The sequence below is a fragment of the Narcine bancroftii genome, chromosome 2 (assembly GCF_036971445.1).
Source record: "Narcine bancroftii isolate sNarBan1 chromosome 2, sNarBan1.hap1, whole genome shotgun sequence".
NCBI lineage: Eukaryota > Metazoa > Chordata > Chondrichthyes > Torpediniformes > Narcinidae > Narcine > Narcine bancroftii.
In genome coordinates this window covers 180737296-180753301 of record NC_091470.1, presented here as the reverse complement: position 1 = coordinate 180753301, position 16006 = coordinate 180737296, and the positions used below count along the sequence as shown (strand labels likewise).

At 42.6% G+C, this 16006-nt stretch overlaps 1 protein-coding gene across 10 annotated transcripts in view; it reads left to right on the top strand.

Moving 5' to 3' along the window:
* LOC138754719 (protein PRRC2A-like) overlaps positions 1-16006 on the top strand; it is a 102984-nt gene that overhangs the window by 18943 nt on the left and 68035 nt on the right. For 8 of the 10 annotated variants that reach the window (XM_069919466.1, XM_069919464.1, XM_069919462.1 and 5 more), the window contains 5 exons: positions 552-724; positions 4387-4564; positions 8076-8196; positions 11604-11676; positions 15166-15309. In XM_069919466.1, the coding sequence (XP_069775567.1) occupies positions 610-724; positions 4387-4564; positions 8076-8196; positions 11604-11676; positions 15166-15309 (631 nt within the window). In that variant the 5' untranslated portion in view covers positions 552-609. Of the gene's footprint in view, positions 1-551; positions 725-4386; positions 4565-8075; positions 8197-11603; positions 11677-13455; positions 13532-15165; positions 15310-16006 lie in introns of those variants that run through there. The other 2 variants (XM_069919468.1, XM_069919467.1) reach the window with 2 other exon arrangements.

The following is a 16006-nucleotide window of genomic DNA, read 5'->3' as shown; positions in this document are numbered from 1 at the left end:
GTGTCCTGGGCTGTGTCCACGATCTTTTGCAGGGCTTTATGCTCAGGGGGTATCGGTGTCCCCCAACCAGACTGATGCAGCTGATCTGTGTGCCTTTATCATGTTACTTTATTTCCAGTCTACAGGAGCTTGAGAGGGGAGTGGGAATGTCTGAGTGCAAGCCTAATGCGGGCAAATTGGATTGATGTAGCAGCAAGGTCTGCATGGATGAGATGGGCTGAAGGGCCCGCTTCTGTGCTGTATAATTACTCCTCTGGTGTCTTCCTTGCATTATTTCTGTCTGGATTTGCTGGAGCACAAGTTTCTATCAGATGCTTGGATGCATCTGAATATGGGCAGCTGTCAGCAGCCTTGACGTTCAAATAATCTGAGGTGGCAGTAAACTGGCATGCAGAGTGCTCATCTAATTGAAGTTTGGTAAATAATGGCAACCATGGCATGTAAAAATGGATCTTCTTTATTAAATACAGTAGACCCTTCTGAATATTCTGTATTTGATCCATAATGTCTATATTATCTGAAAATTAACTCCCCTTTTTCTGATTTCGAAGGAGGCACGTTTCAAGGGGCGCCTAAAGGAACCACCGTACTCAATGACCTTCCAGCGAGATGTCAGATCGTTTGGGGCAAACTGCAAAGGGAAAGGATGGAAAAACCAAGTACTCGTCACTCAACTTGTTTGATACTTACAAAGGAAAGTCCTTAGAAACTCAGAAACCCACAGGTAATCCACGAGAGGTAACTGTGATTGTTAATAAAGCCTGCAAGCACTTGTTCTTGCCGGTATTTGTGTTTATTTGCTCCAAGGAAAGCCCATGGCCATATATGTGATCCTCAACTTGTAGTCAACTATTTGTATCCACATGTTTTAAGGAAAAACATTTTTTGCCTCATGTAACTGAAAATGAAGGGTGTTGCAGCAAAATCAAATTGTGACCCCGTACACTTTCAATTTGATGACAAGGTGTCATTTGGCCATCATTCTGTTTCCTGTCCCTCACCCCCACCTTCTCCTTCAGCCTGCATTCAAACAGCACAGTGGGATCTCTGTAGAGCTGCTGCCTCAATTCAGAGTTTGATCCTAACATTGTATTGAACTTGATTAACTTGCACAATTGGTGGGGGGAGGGTTGGAATATTACCTCTGACATATACCTTGCATTTCATCTTCTTAAAATTGGGGTCGAGCTATATACTGGGTCCAAATCTGAACCTTGATGGCGAAGTCTCAACGTTGCTATCTTCCCACTGGCTCTGACGCATTCTCGTGCATACCCTGTGATCAGCGAAGTCTTAGAACTCCTCAGAGGGGTCCCTCCGCCCTGTCCGTCTGTTATCGGCTCTCTACGGGCTTTAAAAGACCCGTTACAAGAGCCCACTGTGGTTTATTTTAAAATGTGCAAATAAAATTAAAAGCTTTACATGATAATTTGTTAATAAGATATTGTGATTTGCTTTTAACTGCATCCACTGGTCAGCAGTAAGTGCCAGATTTTTTTGGGGTGGTGGTGGGTAGTCATCTTATACAAAGGGTATACAAAATGTGAGGTGCTGCATTTTGGTAGGGCTAATCAAAATAGGAACTCTATGGTGAATAGTAGGGTATTAAAAAGTGCAGTAGAACAGGGGGATCTAGGAATAATGGTACATAGTTCCTTGAAGGTGAAGTCACTTATGGATATGGTGGGGAAGAAAGCTTATGGTATGATGGCTTTATAAATCAGAGCATTGAGATGTTATGTTAAAATTGCATAAGACATTGGTGAGGCCAAATCTGAAGTATTTTGTACAGTTTTGGTCACCTAACTACAGGAAAGATATCAACAAATTGTAGAGAGTGAGGGGAAGATTTATTGCCAGGGTAACAAGGCCTAAGTTATAGGGAAAGTGGGTCTTTGTTTGTTTTTTTTTGGAGTGTAGAAGGTTGAGAGGGGATTTAATTGAGATATTTAAAATTATTAGGGTTACAGATCAACTTGATTTGGAGAGATTTTTCCTTTAAGAAAGATGGAGATGGAAACGAGAGGACATGAACTGAGAGTTGGGTGGCAAAAGTTTAGAGGAAACAAAAGGGGGGGGGGTCTTTACTCAGTGGTGGGTGTGTGGAATGAACTTCCAGGCGAAGTGGCAGAGGGAAGCTAGATATCAGCATTTAAGGAGAAGCTGGTTGTATATGGATGGGAAAGGAATGGAGGGTTACAGGTTGAGTGTAGGTCAGTGGAGGTAGGTGGGAGAAAGTGTTCGGAATGGACTAAAGGGCCAAGTTGGCCTGTTTCTGTGTTCTGATTGTTATATAGTTATATGGTATCCCTTGAAATCTAAATTTTGGGTGGAAATTCCAGGGTCATCCTATAACAGTCATCCAATTTGACTGCATAAATGGTAATATTTTGACGTTGGTGTTGGGACCTTTCCAGATGCCTGCTTTGCGTGGTTCCGAGTCAGTTTTCCCTCCCTTGCTTCTTGAGCTGAAATGGTTAGATGTCTTTTTTTTGCTAATGTTAACCGGAAGATGCCATAGAATTAAGACTTCCAAAGGAATGCAAATGGTGAGGACTGGAGACCTATCATTGGAATTTTGGTTGGGTACAATGCACAGACTTGCTGGAGAAACTTAACAGGTCCCGCAGCATCCATGGGAAGTAAAGGGTGACCAATGTTTTGGGCTTAAGCCCTTCAAGGCTCCGTGTCAGGTTTATTGACATGACCATGTCACAAATTAGTCGTTGTGCACAGCATTATTGTGCCAAAAAAGTCATCAATTACATTTCTGTAAATACACAATTTAAAAAAAAAGTCTAAATAAGAGACCAGTTTGTCTTCAGGCTCTGCTTCCTCCTTCCTGACAGTAGCAGTGAGAAGAGGGCATGGACTGGGTGGTGAGGGTCTTTGATGATAGAGGCAACTTTCTTGAGACCTTGCATCTTCCTCTGCACTGGTATATGCATGCCAGACAGTGACACTATTAGTCAGTATGCTCTCCACGGTACAACTGAAGAAATTTGCAAGAGTTTTTGGTGACCTACCAAGTCTCCTCAAACTCCTAACGAACAATAGCTGTTGGTGAGCCTTCTTCCTGATCGCATTGAGATGAAAACCCCAGAGTAGGCCTGAGGCCTGAAACGTTGGTTACCCTTCCTATTGATGCTGCGTGATCTACTGAGTTACTACATCACACTTGGGTATCGCACTTAACCCCAGCACCTGCATACTTTCTGGTTCCACAGAATTTTGGGATTGGCACAGGCTCGAGAACTTATGGGCTTCTATTTGTATCCTGATGGTAGTGCACGAACTGAGCCCGTCCACACAGTAAATGCTATAAGCAAGAGCATTTACAAGAAATGTGTTTTTAAAAAGGCAGCAAAAATTAAAAGCGTGCAACTGGTGGGAAGATCACAGCACTTCATTAAATTGTTAGGTGCCTGTTTTTATTTCCAAATTAAATATTGTATGATGTCATTAACTCATGTTCAAGTGTACTTCTGCATTTGTTAATGCCATGCCGAAGTTCTAGCCAGAGATGTTTGGTGATGATTGCTCTCTTGCCAGCTCATTTTCTAGTCTGAGCCACAGGTTCTCAGTCAGGGCAAAGAACACACTAACTGCATCGCCTTTTTCTTTCGCTCGGTTCCTTTTAGTGATCTGAATGGTCTCCTAAATTAGTGAATGGCAGAGTGCCGTTTAATTATACTTCACAAATAGACTTTGGGAGCTCAGAAATGAGCACCCTACCCCATTATTTGCTCACTAGCGCCTTGAATGGGCTCCTATATGTGCTACAGATTTGTATGTTGTTCAGAACAGAAATGGGTCCTTTTGCCCACTGCAACCATGCCTGCATTTTTTTTTTTTTGCCCCTCCACACTATTGCCATTTGCCCACATTGTCTGTTCTTTGCCCTGGCTATTCAAATGAATGATTGTATCAGGTTCTACCACCTTTGGCAATGCGGTCCAGGTAGTTTGCACCCCTTTAAAACTCCTTCATGCTGTAAATCTATGTCTGCTTGTTGTTGATACCCCAGCATGGGATAAAGATTCTGAATCTATCAGTCTCATTGTTTTAAGATTGGTGAATAACATTTGTGCTCTAAAGGGGATCTGGTGATACATTGGAGAGAAAGGCAATGGTTTAAACTGCCATTGTTTCATTGTGTCGATCATTTAAACCCGCCCCCTCCTAACTTGTGGGGTCCCATATGGCTAAATCAGAATTGGCAGTGCCTTGTGTTTTTTAATGGCTTAAGATTGGGTCAATTAATAGAGATTGATATTCTGTGTAAATCTAAACTTCTATAATTCCTTTCACTTGAGAAGAAATGGCTTTAGGATGTGTTTTTCCACTACAATATTTTCTCTCCATGTTTTTGGTTTTCTTTGACAGTCACCGCACGTCATGGATTGCAGAGTCTCGGTAAAGTTGCCGCAGCTCGGCGCATGCCACCCCCTGCAAACCTGCCAAGCTTAAAAGCAGAAAATAAAGGCAATGACCCTAATATTTCTTTAGTACCAAAAGACGGAACAGGATGGGCAAGCAAGCAAGAATCGCAAGACCAAAAGAGGTATTTTGACTTGTATTTCCCGAAACATTCAAGATATGTGGGTTGCACCAATATTTATTGAAGTCCTGTAATTTCTACTGACAAGTCTTCAAATTGTATTGGAATAGGCCAATTGGAGTCTTTTTGTATTCATTCCCAGGGTCTGGGCTTTGCTGGCATTTATTGCCAATGTCTAGGCCCTTGAGAAGATGATAGTGGATTTCTACTTTGGAGCAATACTGTGCTCTTGGTTGGTATGCATAATGTTGAGGTCATTCCAGGATTTGGATCCGGCCTTGGTGAAAGATCAGTGATGCATATCCAAATTAGATTATTGCATGTGTTGGAGAGGAACCAGCAGGCGGTGCTATTCCTGTACTTGCTTTCATTATTAGCAATGGATGTCATGAGTTTCAGATGTCCTGTTAGAAGAGCCAAGGAGGGTAACTGCTGTACACTTTGAAGATGGTACACAATGTGCCATTGCTGGAGAGGGAGTTTTTGGGCCAGTTTATTGCATGCTGGTTAAGTGAGCTGTTGAGACTTGTTGGAATGAATTTTCTTGAGAGCTGTTGACCTTGGACGTCCAAGAAAATGCAGTATTTTTCCATCGTACTCTTGATCTGTGCCACAGAAAGGACTCAGAGTATCGAGATGAATCGCCCATCTGCAGGTCTGACCACCTTTGGCCACAATCTTTGGTATTGGTCATTGATGAATGTGACGAAATTTGATGATTGGGGTCTGGGCAATAGTAATTCCTTGGAATGTCCAGACTAAGTATTAAATTCTCTCGTGTTGGAGATAAGACCATAAGACAGAAATGGATTAATCAGCCTATGTCTGGACTGCTATTTAATTGTGAGCTGGTCCATCCTTCTCTCAATAAACTTTTGCTGCTCTGGCTAATCAGCAAACCCATCAATTCTGCCTTAACTGCACCCATTGACCTGGCCTCCACAACTGCCTGTGGCAATAAATTCCACAGATTCACCACCCTCTAGCTAAAGAAATTCTTCTGTATCTGTTCTAAGTAGACACCCTTCAAATCCAAAGTTGTGCCCTCTTGCCTGAGGCTCTCCCAACGTGGGAAATGACCTTTCTACATTGTCCATGCCTTTCAACGTTAATGTTCAAGATTCCCTCCCCTCCAATTCTATTAAATTCCAAAAGGTACAGGCACTATCAAACGCTCCTCATATGATGATCCTTTCATTCCCAAAATCATCCTTGTGAACCTCCTCTGAATCTTCTCCAATGTCAGCCCATCCTTTCCTAAATGAGGAGCCCAAAACTGCTCGCGATTCTCCAAATGATCTTTCACTTTGTGGTCTTTCTGTCATGAAGTCCAGAATCCAGTTGCATAGAGGGGTGTTGAGTTGCAGGGAGTGCAGTTCATCCACCAGTCTCTGACCTATGATTGTGTCGAACACCAAAGCTGAAATCAACGAACAGCAGCCTGGCAAGAAAGGCATTGTTCTCCAGGTGGGTCAGGACAGAGTGGAGGGTCAAGGCTATAGCATCATCTGTGGGTCGGTTTGGCAAACTCCAATGGGTCCAACGTTGGAAGATGTGCGCTGTCACCAGCCGTTCAAAGCAATTCACGATCATTGTGTCCTTGCCACCTGGTGGTAGACATTTATTCTGGTTACTATTGTTCTCTTGTGCACCAGGATGGTGGTGGTTGCCTAAGCTAGATCACATACCCACCTCCTCCATTGGAATTCATTTTGCTACTCGCAAATTCCTACATGCTTTTATAATCATCTGGCTTCACAGTTCCCTCTGCTATTTTAACAGTGTTGTTATTAAATTTATTTCGAGCATCTTTGTTTAAAAAGCTTGGAAACTTTGCCTCTTGGTCTTCAGCAAGACTTGCATTTTTAAAAATTCTATTGACAGCGGGTTCAAGTAGTTTTCTAGCACCTTTGGCATAAAATGCCTCCTCTGTTCATGTCCTCGTGGAGTTCTGCATTTGTAATACAAGATTGGTTCTTTGAAAAGTTAAGCTAAAGCCCTTGGTCCTGACGGTGTGTATAAAATTAATCCAATGGTAATATTTGGCGGATGGTCCGCCGTGGTTTCTACAATACAGCAGTGACTGCAATTCAGTGAGTCCTTTGGCTCCAAGAGGCTTTAAACCCTCCTGAAACAGTGTATGGAAGCACGAGTCTTTTGTCTGTGTTTTACCACTTTATTATTAAAAGTTCATCTATTAACCACCCTCCATAGCAGTTGTATATTAGAGCAATGATGTGGGGCGGGGAGAAATTCTAGGACCAGCGCAGCTGCAACTTTCTTGGCACATTTTAGCTTGTCACCAGGAGCCAGCAGGTATAAATTCAGGGAGAAATGCTGATATCGCTGTTGCTGTGTTGCAATTTTTTTTTAAATTGAAGCTACTCTTGGTCTTGGTTTTCCTGGGTGACAAATGGTGTTTGCTATCTGAGGGAGGGAAAAAAAATTGCCAAGTTCAAAGCCTTGTTCATCAAATATGATGCCCAAAACTGGAAGAAGTCGGTCAGCACTCAGTTTATCTTTCTCCTTATTGGTTTTGTGTGCAAGTCCTGAGCTTGAAGCTTTATTGCAGGATGCATCCTGCAAATTTTCTGTGAATAGAATGATAGTAATTTTTAAAAAAAAATCAAACCTTGGTGACTTTGTAAATGTATTCCAGTCAATGGTTATATGATTTTATATATATATTTGTCGCAGACATTAAATTCCTTTCTGTATTAAATGTTTTAATTTGGTTTAATAGATTTGTGTACTTGCCCTTTTGTTCCTGTAGAGGGCACGAAAATCAAATATCCAGTTGCTGCAAGGCATTAAGTGGCCTGATGTTCGAGAGACTGGGGCACATCTTTGCTTTAAATATAAAGACAGTGGGTAGTAGGGCCCACGAGTGGGAGTATGCACCATTTGATGTAAAGGTAGTTAATTATTGGTTGAGCAGCTGTTTATTTTGCTATGAAGTCTGAAGCCTACCCTTGCTCAGTAGACTGAAATGCCGACATGAACAAGAAATTAAACTGCAATTGTATGTGCAGTAGTTCAATCCTTTAGAGCAGTAGCTTGTTCTTTTAAATTCTATCACTTGGGGTAGATGCAACGTATCACTCAAATTAGCAGAATAAAATGAAATTTATTTGCCCAATTTTCCCTTCAGAATTATTCCCTTGTTGGTTGTGTGTATTTTTAGTCGCATGACCTTGAGGGTGACCTTCAGTTGGCTTGCTGATCTAAATTTGGTGTCCAGCAACTGCTTCCTCCTCTGCATTCTTGACATGTTGAGAGTCCTTACAAATTGTATTCTTTAGAAGGACCTCGGCACTGAAAATACTCCCTTCTGTAAGGCTTTTTACAGAAGTCGTCCCATTTCCTTTTCTTCCCTGCATCTTGCAGCTGTTCCCCACTTTAGTCCTTGTTTTTTTTTCCTGCCCTTCCTCAAATATATTCAGTAATGTAGTCCATGGTTGGTCGAATTCCTATTCTGCATTTCAGCACTGACTCCTTTTGCTTCTCCTTTCAGTACCGATGCATCGACATCTCAGCAGCCGGAATCGCAGCTGCCGCCGGCTTCACAGACGTCTGGCTCCAATCAGACGAAACGTCCAGTAGCAGCAACAGCAGTGGGAGCAGCTCCACAAGAGGTATGATTTGATGTAGCCTATAAGGAAATCCACTCAGGCTGGGCTTGGACACTTGCCCATATTTCATTGTGCTTAATGCTTCTGTTTTATAAAAATGTAGCCAGTCTTCTATTTTGAGAGGGGTGGCGGGGGGGAGGGAGTTCCATCTTGGTGTGGTTTGTTGTTTAGATGATTACAGGTTGGAACCCAACAGGATATGAGTCGATACTATCTAATCTGATTCTTGGTGCAGAGGAAACATTGCATTATTAGGTCAAGAGTTGGGGGTTATAGAAAATGTATTGCTATAACTTGGAAGTCAGATTGATAGATGGGATGCAAAAGTTTGATGTTGTTGTCCACTTGAGAAAATTACTTACAATTTAAGGGAGAGATATACATTTTGGGAAATGTGGAGCTATTAAAATTGTGTGTGTTTGTGTGATTTAGAGGAAATTTTTCTTTTTTTTTCTTTTGTATACAATACCACGTGTATTTGGATTGTTGAAATATTGTGATATGTTTGTGGTTTATTATTAAATAAAAATTTATTAAAAAAAATTAAGACATCATGTTGCAACTACAAATCTCTAGTGAGACACACTTAAAATATTGTATTCATTTCTGGTCCCCCTCATTATAGAAAGGATGGAGAAGCTATGGAGTGGGTGCTGAAGAGATTTATCAGGATGTAACCTGGAAAATGCATCTTGAGGCAAGGTTGTGAGAACTAGCACTTTTCTCTCTGGAGGGAAGGTGTCGAAAGGTGACTTAATGGAGGTTTGAAAGATTGAGAGCCATAGATAGGGTGGCAACCGGCACCTTTTTTCCAAGGCAGGAATAGCAAAGTACAAAGTAAAGGGAGAAAAGTTTAGGGGGGACATCAGGGGTGAGTTTTTTTTTAAAACATGGTGTGTGGAATACTTTGCTAGGGGTGGTGGAAACTAGAACAATTAGTGGCATTTAAGAGACTCTTGAATGGATGAAAGGAAAAATAGAGAGTAGAGGGTTACAAGGTAAGAATGGGTTTAGTTTTTTTGATAAGAATTTGTAGGTCGCCACAACATCAAGAGGTGAAGGGCCTCTGCTATGCTGTAGTGTTCTCTGTTCTAAACTTGAGCTGAGGGTTAAGCTGGAGTTTTATCTATCTGTCTCACCAACTTCTAATCATCAGTTTCCATACCAAAGAAACAAATGTATTTATCCTTTGGGTGTAACAAGAAAGTCTGCAGATGCTGTGATTATAGTTAACACAAGTGCTAGAGAGGTCCTGCAGTGTGCATGGAATGCAAAGTTGAATAATATTTCAGGTCTGAGCCCTTCGCCATGGCTGTATAAGCAACATGGGCCTGAGTCCCCATCGTACTTGATGGGTTCAGGTCCAAAACATTGGTTATGTATCTTTGCCTCCTTTGGATGCTGCAGGACCTGCTGAATTTCTCCATCACTTTGTGTATTAACAATTTGTCTTTTTACTTGTTTTCTGCTGGGATGTTGAAGGTGCAGAATAATTAAACCTTGTATGTGCACCCCCCCCTCCCAATTCTAAGACTTCACCTTTTTGATCCTTTAAAACTGAGGTGCTTGGAAATTTCTTTTTGCAGGAGGATTGGTGAATCTCTAATGTTCTATGTGGGAGTGCTGTGGAAATGATTATTGGAGGCTTTAAAAGGGAGGTGGATACATTTTTGACATTATGAATTGATTATTTTGGGAAACTAGCACAGAAACAGAGGTCTGGGGCAAATGAACCATTGTTAAATTGTGGGGCAGATTTGAAGAACCAGATAGCCTACTGTGAGGAAAAAAAAAGGGACCAGTCCATTGGAGAAACCCAGAGAGGGTGAGATGTTTTTTCTTGGAGAATAGATGCTGAAATTCGGGAGGGTTTGCAGTGGCACAGCCAGTGCAATTGACGCTTGGCTCCAGGTTCCATCAGCATCAGGTTTATTGACATGAACATGTCATGAAGTTTGTTTTGCTGAAGCAGTGTGGTGCAGAACGAGGTTTTTTCTTTTAAAAAAAACCTGCAAATAACAAATTTGTAAATACAAGATATAAAAGTTGAGTAGTGCAGTGAAGCAAAAGTGAGGTGGTGCCCACAGGCCATTGTTCAAAAATCTGGTGGCAGAAAGGATTAAGTGGTTTTTGCATTGTCTTCAGGCTCCTGTACCTCCTGATGGTAACAATGAGAAAAGAGCATGGCCTGGGTGGTGAGGGACCTTAGCTTTTTTTTAAATTTTGAGGCACCACCTTGAAGATGTCCTTAATGGAGTGAAGACTGATGCCCATGGTGGCACTGGCCAAGTTTCTAACCTTCTGTAACCTTTTTCTCGTTCATTGGCACCTCCATGCCAGACAGTGATCCAAACAGTCCGTGCTCTCCATGGTACACTCCTGTCGAATTTTCAAGTCTTATTGGTGACGTTACCAAATCTCCTCAAATACTTGGCCAAATCTCTTCAAAATCCTGACCTGGGTTACTGTCTGTGTAGAATTTGCACGTCACCCTGCAATTGTAGGTTTCCTTTGGGTGCTCCAGTTTCATCTAATGTACCAGAGAAATGCTGATGGGCAAGTTGATTGTTTACTGTAAATTGCCACAAGCATCAGGGGGTAGAAAGAGGATTTGGATGGAATTGATGGGGGCTTGCGAGAATGAGTAGATTGGAGGGATACGTGGGGAAATGGGATTGAGCTGAGACCCGGCATTGATGAGCAGCACGGTTAGCTGTTATAGCAGCAACAACCTGGGTTCAAATCCTGCCACTGTCCGCAAGGAGTGGGTACGTTCTCCCCTTGTCTGCGTGGGTTTCCTCCCACATTCCAATGATGCTCAGGGTTAGTAGGTTGATGGGTCACAGGGTTGTATTTGGGTGGTGTGGGCTTAAGGGTCTGTTTACATACATTTAAAAAAAAATAATGGGCATCCTATTTCATAAGTGAGAAATAGAGAAAATATCTCTAGAAATTAGAACTTAAAAGTGGCATAACAAAATTATTAAAAGAAATCTGTAAGTTAAGATTTGTAATGCCCCGGTGGTATGTTTATTAGAAAATCTCGAAAGGGAGGAAAGATGTCACCAAAAAAACAAGGTTGGAGTGTAGAGGAGTGGTACTAATTTTTTGTTTTTTTTTTCTGTATAAAGGACACTGCTTGACTTGCTGAGTTTCTCCAGCATTGTGCTTTTACTTCAACCACAGTGTCTGCAGACTTTCGTGTTTTACTTCTGATAGTAATTAGATAACTATTTGAGTGGTCAAAATGACCCCATCACGTCAGAATCTTGAAACTACAAAGTTTCTGTCTGGGACCCTTCTTGCTAGCTGGTCCACTCAGCCGTTCTGACAGCCTGAAAAGCAAAGCTGGTGTGTCAATGGGAGTGTGTTGGTGGGGGATTAAACAGCCTAATATCTTGCTGTTCTAGGCCACCCCTTCAGTCCAAAGCGGAACAAAATCCTGGGCACAGGCGAGCGTTACACATGGTGCACAAGGAGATGGTGAGTCAAATGTCAAAATGTCAGCTGCAATCCACTGCTTGTGGTGACTGATGCTTGCATCCTCTGTGTATTCCCTTTGCTGTGGGTTAAATATTTTGCTCTTCTATTGATCTGCAAAGGTTGCACTCTTGCTCCGTCTTTGGCGTTTGACAACTTGTTTGATTCTGTGGCATTGCTATAATGGAGTTCGGTCCCTCCATTAATCTCCGGGAACTATTGTTGACACCCCCTTGCATCCTCTGGCCACAAGAGTAGGAAACTGAATGTTGTGCAAGCCTCTTGCTACAGATGCAAATTGGAACTATAGTGGAACATCCTCTTGCTTCAACATTGTTCAAGAAGTTGTTTATCACCCAGAGCAGAGCAACCTGTTTCATTGTCTCCCTATTCACCATCCCATCTATTGAATTCTCTAGGATTGGAACACTATTGACATTCAAGATTCTTTTATTACCATGTAATAATACAGAAATGTAATTCTGTATTACACGTTTTCCTTCTGACTGCCATAAAGCAGTCACTATCAGAATTTCCCAGCACCCCTTGCAGTAAGAGAAATAGTCCCTTCAGTGTCTGTTGATTAGCTTCCAGCGCTGCTGGAGCCTCTGCAACCGCACAGACCCTTGTTCAATCTATCAGCATTCTGAGCCCCAGTTCCAAAGCTTTGACACAATCAGAAAGTCTTCAGTCCCTGAGGCCCTTCTTTTCCTCAGCACCCTCATGAATCCTAGTTCTGCAAGTTCCTCAGCCGCGAGTCACTTGCTGCCTGCAGCCTGTGTCAGTCTTTCAGTGACTGACCCCCTTGCTGGTCTCCTGCTGTGGTCATCATCCTGTAAGATCTTCTCCTTCTCAACGTTCTCCATTTCTGATGCCCTTCTCTGGTCTGCACCCCTTGTGGCTGCTACAAACCTCTTCGGCAAAGACCTCACAGTGTAGGGTTTTAATTTAAAAACACCGTTGGCTCCTTGAACAGGCCGCTGAAAGCCTGCCAGAGGCGCCGCCTTGTGTTGTACCCTGCGAGCATTGTTGCTATTTCTGCTATCCCGGGTCCACACCAGCAACGACACTGAGGTTACAGCAGCTCTGGCAGCACCACTTTTTTTTTCCACGTGCATTGAGGTTACTCAGCAAGGGTTCTTGCACCTCCCAAACCCATCACTGCTGTTATGTAACTAGTAACCACCAGCCTTAAGCTTTCTTCCAAAGTTGCGCACTGTCTTTTCTCGAAAACCTATTTCAAAATGTTCCTGGACATCCTAGCCTATTCAGCACTATGGCATTCTCCTCACTGATGATTTGGGTGGACAGTTACTGCCACCAGGTCGGTTCAGATGGAGATTAAAACTACAATGGCCTCATCCTGTTTTCCAGTGTGATTGAGGATCCCAGTTCTGAGGATCTTGGTTTAAAATGGGTCCTTTTAGAAGGGGGAGAACATTATCACGTGTACAACACGAAAGGCATAGAGCTCTTTATAATTCATAGCTCAAGGTGGCATATTGAAGACCAGAAATCTAAGATCTGTATGCAAACCACTGTGCTATTCTATAACCATTTCATTTCCTTGGGTAATTTTAAATAAACATAGGAAAAAAGTATTGATTTTTTTTTCTCTCCATTTCTTGGAGGTGAACATTCCAAGCTACTCTGCTGCCCAATCTAAAAGTCATAGATTTAACCCAATCTGAGCACCACCATATTTCTCAAACTAGAAACAGTAACCCTGAAATGATCTGATATTATGATCGGCTGCATTTGCTACAGTGGCCTTGTGTGAAGGTTGATATTATGATGTCATAATATTGTTACCTTTTGGCCACCGTAGGAAATGCAGCCTATGTTGCCTGGTGTGAAGGTAAGTCCTATTTTTAATTTAAAAAAACTTGCTACATTCAATCTAATTTGGCTCCATTTGGGTTTTCTCAAAGGATATTAGAAACAAAAGGCTTGAACTTGCAATTTTTACATTTTAAAAACTGTACATACAGCCTGAAATTTGGGCCTCATGCCCACATTGTGGTTGTACCTCAGAATAATTCCATTAGCTGGCTATTTAATTCGGTCAAAAGAAATATGAAACTGATTTTGGGTCTTGCACTAAACTTTTTTTTTCTCTGTGCTCATCTGAGCTGCTGGTTGGTTGGAAATTGAAGTTGGTATTTGCACAGATTTCAGCTGTCTGGTCTCACTCAGCTTTCTCTTTTGCTTCAGAAGGCTGTGGATAAGGAACTGACAGGTTTAATTGCACACATAATGTGGCCTGCATTTCAGTGAGCAAATGCTGGATTGTTTGAGATTCCAACTTTAGATTTTCCACTTTGGGATAAAGAAGATCTCCTTGCTCTGTTTGAAGGAGTCGTTTGGAGTCCTGCGCAATATTCAAGTGCCCTTTGTAGGAAGACTGCAGATGAATGAGTCCTCTGGTGTAGAATGGCTGGTACATTTTTAGACAAGGCAGCAAGACATTGGAAGCAGAAAGAGGCTATTCAGCCCATCCAGTCTGTCCTGCCATTTAATCGTGAACTGATCCATTCTCCCACTCAGCCTCACTGCCCGGCCTTCTCTCCATAACCTTTGATGCCCTGACTAATCAAGAACCCATCAATTCTTCTTTCTTTGGCTTGGCTTCGCGGACGAAGATTTATGGAGGGGGTAAATGTCCACGTCAGCTGCAGGCTCGTTTGTGGCTGACAAGTCCGATGCGGGACAGGCAGACACGGTTGCAGGGGAAAATTGGTTGGTTGGGGTTGGGGTTGGGTGTTGGGTTTTTCCTCCTTTGCCTTTTGTCAGTGAGGTGGGCTCTGTGGTCTTCAAACTGTGAGGCGCCAAGATGCATGGTTTGAGGTGATATCAGCCCACTGGCGGTGGTCAATGTGGCAGGCACCAAGAGATTTCTTTAGGCAGTCCTTGTACCTTTTCTTTGGTGCACCTCTGTCATGGTGGCCAGTGGAGAGCTCGCCATATAACACGATCTTGGGAAGGCGATGGTCCTCCATTCTGGAGATGTGACCCACCCAGTGCAGCTGGATCTTCAGCAGTGTGGACTCGATGCTGTCAACCTCTGCCATCTCGAGTACTTCGACGTTAGGGATGAAAGCGCTCCAATGAATGTTGAGGATGGAGCGGAGACAACGCTGGTGGAAGCGTTCTAGGAGTTGTAGGTGATGCCGGTAGAGGACCCATGATTCGGAGCCGAACAGGAGTGTGGGTGTACTGCCTTCAGTACACCCAATAACTTTGCCAAAATGCTCCACCAAGAGTGGTTGAAGGGGTTTAAGTACCATATTGCTTTTGAAGTGTTAAAGAAGCTGAAAATCTACACAGAAGTGGGACTAATTGGATGTTTCCATCAGCAACCTGCAAATGGCTCTATAATTCTTCATTATTTTTGTAAAGTTCTTTGGGGAGTTTTGATTTGAAAAGGGCTTTGAAAGTGGAACGCTGTTTTGGATCCTCTGAAATGTTGTGACAATTGCCTTTTGTGCTCAGGTGGAAAGGGATCAAACCAACAGTCGCCATTCTCTCGCGAGGAATTTCCAACCCTGCAAGCGGCTGGGGATCAGGACAAAGTTGGCAGAGAAAGGGACATTGCAGATCAGTCGTATGGGCCCGGACCAAGCCTCCGCCCTCAAAGTAAGTCTCTGGGCTCCAGGGATTTGTGGTTGTACTTTTATTTTGGTGTATGAGATTTTGTTTGAAATCAGCAGGAGAACCTTTTAACCAAAAAGTTCACTTGGTTGTCTTTGAAGTTGGCTTTGAATTTGTGGTCACAATCCTTCCTGAGGACGTGGAAATGTGATTTCGCGCTCTCGCTCTCTACAAGCACAGAGGGATGAGTTTCTCTTTAGTCAAAGCATTCTTGGATTGGGGAAGGGTAAAAAGCCAACGAGCACATTCTCTCAGTCGTGCAGCACTGGGCTCTGTTAGTTTCAGGTTTACCGCAATCTTAATAACTTGCATATTTTTGCTGGAATAATTCCTACTGTACAAGATGACTCTATTAGACATTCCCCCTCATGTAGGTTTTGAGCTATGCTTGCTATACAAAACTACCCCAAGTCTGACCAGTGGAGAGATGCCTGCTAGGCACATTTAATGTACTAATTTACAATATTTTAAAAGCAAATTACCCAGTAAAGATTTACATTTTATGAGCATAGTTTAACTTAGATTTCCTTAACAGGCCATTTAAAGCCTGTACAGAGCAGGCAGCAGTTGGAGTGGGCAGAGGACTCCACAGGCTTCACTGTTAAGGTTTAGATTTTACACTTGGTTTATAAGATGACTCCTGGTTTTGAGGGTGACCTTTTTAAAGTTCAAATACCATCTT